We start from the raw sequence: 6,556 nt of genomic DNA, 5'->3' as shown, positions 1-6,556 counted from the left end.
ATATGGTACAAATTATGAAAAATGTTTATATTGGTACTAAGTATCCTATTGATTCATAGAGGAGATGCAGCTCAATTTCAAAGATGTTAAAATGAAACTATAAGCATGTCCCTTCGAATCGATGAAATATGTTAATGGCATAGATGGTATCAGAATATCCTCGATAGTGAAGTGAGGATATTATCTTACAAAACTTTTGTTTTAATTTATACATATACAGGATGTTTTTTTCCTCCAGGGCAGGATCATGTTAAATCATTTGGATCTGGTTTCATAAACGTTTAGAAAACCTAGAATTGATCCATTAGATTCTATTGTCTGCAGAAGTGATCATGTCAATATTAGCTACTCTTTATTTCACAAAGGTATAGCATCTACTCTAAAGCAGATACTGCTCCAGAAGCAGCAGTAAACAAAACACATCACCCGCCCCCCCGTGTAATGTTATGGCTTGGGTTTAGATGTCCCCCGAAAAGCCTCATGCAGATGCAGTAGGGCTACTAAGGAGCTGCTGAATCTACAGCGTGTCACTGATTTCACGGGGGAGGTGTGCTGGGCCCAAGGGCACCAGGATTAAGGGTGTGAGTGCCACCCGCCCTAAGTAGTCTGAATGAGATAAAAGGGGCAGAAAGACGCCCTTCAGGCCCTTTGTTGCTTTAGCTGCCTGGTGGATGCCATGAACTGTTTCTCCTCTTCGGCCCGCTCCCGTGTGCCACCCTGCCTTGCAGCCAGCTGATTGTGGACTGGAACCGCGACAGACTGTGAGCTAAAGGAACCCTTTCCCTCTTGACGTTGGGTGATAGATATTTTGTCTCAGCAACAAGAGAAGCATAACTGACACACGTGTCCAGTCTAGAGACATAGAAAAGCAGTAGGCTGCGTTTTACATGTTGCATGGTAGGCAGTAATGCATGCAAAGTTTAAGAAGAAGCATTGTGGGGGGAATAGAGCCCATGAGGGGAGCTCGTGAGTGTAGGTAGTGTGGTCAGGGGAGACTCGGTGAGAAGGTAACCGGGACCTGAGGCAGGCTGCGAGCCGGCACGGGGGTCATCCGGACAGAGGACATCCGAGGCAGGGGCCTGGTGTGTTCCTCATCACGGAGACTGTGGCAGCAGGGGGGTGACTGAGAGGCGGGAAAGATGAGGACCACAACAGACAAAGTACGCGGTCCGGGGCTCTCCTGGACATTTTCGAATGACTGGCATTTCCTGGGAAGGAGATGGAAAGTCGCTGGCGATTCATGAGCCAGAGAGTCAGTGCCAGCCCTCCTATGCATTTGTGCGTGCACGTACAGGTAATATATACTGTCTTTTTGCTCTCTATATTTAGCACTATTGTTTTTTAAGTTTTGTTGCAGATATTTTTAATTGACAAATGATACAGACTGAGGATCTCTATCAAAATGCTTGGAGCCAGAAATATTTTGGAGTTCGGGATGATATTTTTGTGGAATATGTGCATATACTAATAAGAAACCTCGGATGGAATACACATCCAAACATGAAATTTGCTTATATTTAATGTATGCCTTATATAAATATCCTGAAGGCAATGTTATATAATATTTTCACCTGCTTTGGGAAGCCAGTTGTGGACTTTTCCACTCGTGGAATTATATCAGTGCTGAAATTTCTGATTTTAGAGCATTTTAGTTGTTGAACTTTGGGGTTAACGATGCTCAGTTTGATTTATGGTATAGAAACCTGCATACACCATGGAATGATCAAGTCATCAGTTAGTATTCAGTATTTATCATCTCGTTTCAGCACTGGAATGGCCATGGGGAGAACTGACAATGGTTTTGTTGTTTTGTGTTTTGTTTCAGTACTATGCATTGAACACAGGGCTTAAGGGAAATGCTCTGACACTAATGAAAAGGTTAACACTAGAAATGCCGCAGTGACTCACGGAGAGAACATGGTGTTTTCCGTAGGGAGGTGACAGGAGGGAGAAGGGGGTAGTTAGGCTCCAGATACATCTAGAAAACAGGCAAACAGGATTTGCTCATTGATCACTTGTAGAATGGGAAGGAAAGGCTGGCAAAGAATGACTCAAAAGTTTGTGGATTGAGAAATTTTATAGTCAGCCCTCCTTATCTGTAGGTTCTACATCCTTGGATTCAACCAATCACCAAACAAAAATACAAAAATTGAATATACACTGAACATGTACAGACTTTTTGTCCTCATTCCTTAAATGATACAGTAAAATAACTATTTACATAGCATCAGTTGTGGTGGTACAAACAAACCTGTAATCCAAGCACTTGGGAGGCCAAGGCAGGAGGATCGCCATGAGTTCGAGACCAGCCTGAAATACGTACTGAGACCCTGTCTCAAAAACAAACAAACAAATCCATAGCATTCATATTGTATTGGGTATTTTAAGTCCTAGAGATGATGTAAAGTACACAGGAGGATGTGTTAGGTTCTGTGCAAACATTACGCTATTTCATGTTAAGGAACTTGAGGATTTCGGTATCCAGGTTAGGGAATGTGGTGATGGCCACAACTAATCCCCTGAGGATACCCAGGGATGACCTGGGGAGAAAAGTCACAAGTTTTGTTAAGTTAGAAAGTTTAGATTTCCAAGAGGGTACTTCTGGGACCACGAGGCAAGTGAGGCACGAGGTTGTAAAATGTAAGGAGATGGGTAGTCCAAGATATTCAACTTGTGCCTCTCTGAATTTTATGCCAATGCTTCATTAACATCGCAATTGCAGAAGACTTGGGGGAGGATGGAGAGATAAATTTTGAATTATGATGTCCCTTAAATAGTTCAAGTCTGGCAGGGCGTAGTGGAGCACCCCTGTAATCCCAGCACTCGGGAGGCCGAAGCAGGAGGATTGCTGCAAGTTTGAGGCCAGCCTGGGCTACATAGTAAGTTCAAGGCCAGCCTGAACTACATAGTGAGACCTTATCTCAAAATAAAACAAAAAACATAAGACAACAACAACAAAACCCAAAAATAGTTCAAGTCTCCTAGGAGGTGCAGCTCAGTGGTAGAGCACTTGCGTAACATTCGCAAAGCTCTAGGTTCAATATGCAGCTCTGGAAAAAAGAAAGTTCTAGCTTATTTTCTTAATCTGCAAAATGATGTAATGTAATATCTTTTGAAATGAATAATTTTTTTGCATGGTTGCACTTAGGTGCCAATTTATGAGAAGATAGCTGTGGAAGTTGAAGGGACCACTGCTTCAATCAAAAGTAATTTTAAAATGGCCGATCACTTCTCCTTGAATGAAGAACAAAAACCAGAACTACCGAAGCAGCATGAGAGAGAATCCAATCAGAGGCACAAACATGACGAAGATGATGAGCTGATCTTTGTTGGGATGGAACACGTAAGAGAAGATTCGGACATTCTCTTCGTCAAGATGATTTCAAATTCAAAGCCAGTCATTTCAAACATTTTGAACAGAGTCACCCCAGGCTCATATTCAAAAAGAAAGAGAGGCCACCTCAGTCAAGATCCCACTCCCGAGTCTCATCCGGGATTTCATGTGACCCCAACAGCCAAAGCAATGGCTGCCATGCCAAATTCTCAGTCTGAATGGGGATCAAGAGATAGTCCCATTACTACTGAATCTTCCTACAAACTTGCCTATAAAATGAGCTCACCAGAAGTCATGCCTCCTCGAGATTCAAAGCAACTTTCCTCTGCTGATAAAACCAGTAGAAATCCCAAAAGATCAAAACTCAGGAATGAAATCCCTAGTGTATATTCTTCAACCACGACCCCTTCCAGTGTCTCTCCTCTGATGTACACAGGTACACCATCGAAAAGCATCTGCTCGCCAAGCACTGTTCAGAATGGAACCTCCTTTCCTCGGACTCATGCTAACGAAAAGGTACCTTTTGTTCTCGGGGATCCAGACCCAGAAAATAGCTCTGAAGCTTTGGTAAAAACAGGCATATCACATCCAACAGGTCAAAACAAGACCTTTGATCCCAAGACAGGAAGTCTGATCCTGTTGCTTAGTGACTTTTACTATGGGCATCATAAGGGAGATGGGCAGCCAGCACCGAAGACTCACTCAACCTTTAAATGCCTCAGCTGCTTGAAAGTTCTGAAAAATATTAAGTTTATGAATCACATGAAGCACCATTTCGAACTTGAGAAGCAGAGAGGTGACAGCTGGGAAAACCACACCACCTGCCAGCACTGCTATCGGCAGTTTCCCACTCCCTTCCAGCTGCAGTGTCACATCGACAGGGTGCACACTACCCAGGAGCCCGCTGCTGTCTGTAAAATCTGTGAGTTGTCATTTGAAACTGATCAGGTTCTCTTACAACACATGAAGGACAGTCATAAGCCTGGAGAAATGCCCTATGTGTGCCAGCTTTGCAATTATAGATCATCGGCCTTTGGTGACGTGGAAACACATTTTAGAACATGCCATGAAAACACGAAGGATTTGCTTTGTCTGTTTTGTCTTAAAATTTTCAAAACTGCAAATTCATACATGAATCATTGTTGGAGACACTGGAGCAAGAAGAGGGTTTTTCCGTGCTCCAAGTGCCGGCTACAGTTTTTGAGTTTGAAGGAGGAAATAGAGCACAAAAGCAAAGATCATCAAACATTTAAAAAACCAGAGCCACTGGAAGGGTTGCCTCCCAGAACGGAGGTTATTATTCAAACTTCAGTTCACTCCAGTGGTACAGAATCTATTATGGTGGGCAACATTGACTTTGGCCTGTCTCCTATAAAAACCAAAAAGAGGAAAAACTCTAGATATTCCAGAGTCCTTTGTAGCCAGGGTTCTGGCTAAATATATGTTTTCCCCACTTCCATGGATTCTAAAAGGCAGATACAAAGCTAGGCCATCTGCATGTCATGACTCATGCTAGCATGCCATGTCCGAGTTTACAGTGACATCTCTATCTCCCTACTCGAAAGAGGCAGTTCAGAAATCTTCATGCCCTTTCTTTACTCAAACGCCTGTACAGAAGTAAACACTACTCTGATCTTTATCATCAGAGATTAAGTTTTACTGTTTTTAAACTTCAAATAAATGTGTTAAATTGCTTTAAAGGGAATCAACATTCTTGTCTTTGACTCTATTTACTATAAATCAGAACCACCACTACCACCCCCCATACTGAGGATTGAACCCAGGACTTTCACACTGAGCTGCATTCCAAGCCATTTTAAGTTTTGAGACGGGTCTTACTAAGTTGCCCAGACTGGGCTCAAGATTCTGATCCTCCGGCCTCACCCTCCCAGAGTGCCTGGATTACAGATGTGAGCCACCATGTCCAGCTTGTGAGGTGCATTCTTGCTGTATGCTGCAATTGTGCATACTTTTTCACTGTTGGGTAGAATTCCACTGACTGAATATGACACAGTTTTCACTTTCCCACTGATGGACTTTGGGGCTGATTTTTTGGCTATTTAGAATAAAGCTACTATTGATAGCGGGAAAATAACTCTCAACCTGTTAGATGTCAGATGTGCTGAGTTCATGATCTACTATCAAGGGATGAAGTCACAAACCAAAAGAGGAAATTGGGAGCGTTGTATTGGAAATAAGAATAGCTTCTAGGTTTCTGGGAGGGGTCATGAGTGGGTGGCTGCTAAGGCTCTTTCTCAGGGGTAATTTATACAGCAAAATCACAATGTAGGTACAACATAGGTCAAACTACAACCTGTAGGATTACAAGTATGGTCACTTAGCTAACATTGATCCCATAGGGAGATGAGTCAGGTGGGTAGGGTAAAGGCATTTTTTTTTAAAGGAATGATTCCAGATGTCCTGGTCCCCCCCACCCGCTATGTGTCTGATGCCTATCTAGGCCCACTGAACCAGATGGCGCTAGTTACCCTATAATCTCAAATTGCTGTTCATCTCTAAGGAGACTTGTAGGCCTGGCTACTGCATCTCCATCTTCAGGCCTAGACCTCTCCCTTTCTTTTTGTACCTGGGATCAATGTTGGCACCTTGAGCTTACTGAGCTAAATCCCCAGCCTGGATCTCTAGATTCCCTTTCCAGCTACAATCTTTGAGTGTCTCTTCTCCTGGCTGACTTCTTCGAGGGCCCAATCCCTGTCTGACTGCATATTAATTTCTCACTTAGCTGTCTTGCGTAAGTTTTCTGATAGACACACTTAATCATTTGGATAGCTGTTGTAAGAAGTGCTGGAGTTGCATCTATTCAGCTTTTTTTAGTGTAGATTCTGCCAAAAAGTTTTCAGAAGTCATTAAAATAATTTAAATGTACACAACTGATACTGAGAATTCCACTGCTACAGATCCAACACGTGGTACTGTAAGTCCTTTCAATTAGTGCCCTTTTTCTTAGCGTTGCAGTGGTATCACATTATGGCTTTAGTTTGCATTTCTCTGATGGGCTAAATATCCCCTGGGGGTTGCGAGTCCGATATCGGCCCGCGCCCTGGTTGGCCCTAGATCTATGATGGCTTAAACCCCTTCTAGGGTCCTAGGGGCATCTCGCTGCCCCGGCCCCTCAGCCTGACACCTGGCCCTGCAGTCACCACCAGGGGCGACAATGCGCGCATGCGCCTACCCGCCGCCCGTGCCCCCGCTCCTGGCAGC

The 6,556-nt window shown here is 43.6% G+C and overlaps 1 protein-coding gene across 2 annotated transcripts in view; it reads left to right on the top strand.

Moving 5' to 3' along the window:
* LOC117283222 (zinc finger protein 280A-like) overlaps nucleotides 1-4,937 on the top strand; it is a 22,392-nt gene extending 17,455 nt beyond the window's left edge. For both annotated transcript variants that reach the window (XM_033762353.1, XM_033762352.1), the window contains exon 2: nucleotides 3,149-4,937. In XM_033762353.1, the coding sequence (XP_033618244.1) occupies nucleotides 3,218-4,771 (1,554 nt within the window). In that variant the 5' untranslated portion in view covers nucleotides 3,149-3,217 and the 3' untranslated portion in view covers nucleotides 4,772-4,937. The remainder of the gene's footprint in view (nucleotides 1-3,148) is intronic.
* Nucleotides 4,938-6,556: the final 1,619 nt, after the last annotated feature.

Source organism: Fukomys damarensis, unplaced genomic scaffold (assembly GCF_012274545.1).
Source record: "Fukomys damarensis isolate Sample0158 unplaced genomic scaffold, DMR_v1.0_HiC HiC_scaffold_12, whole genome shotgun sequence".
NCBI classification, from domain to species: Eukaryota; Metazoa; Chordata; class Mammalia; order Rodentia; family Bathyergidae; genus Fukomys; species Fukomys damarensis.
This window is presented reverse-complemented; position numbering and strand designations above follow the sequence as displayed.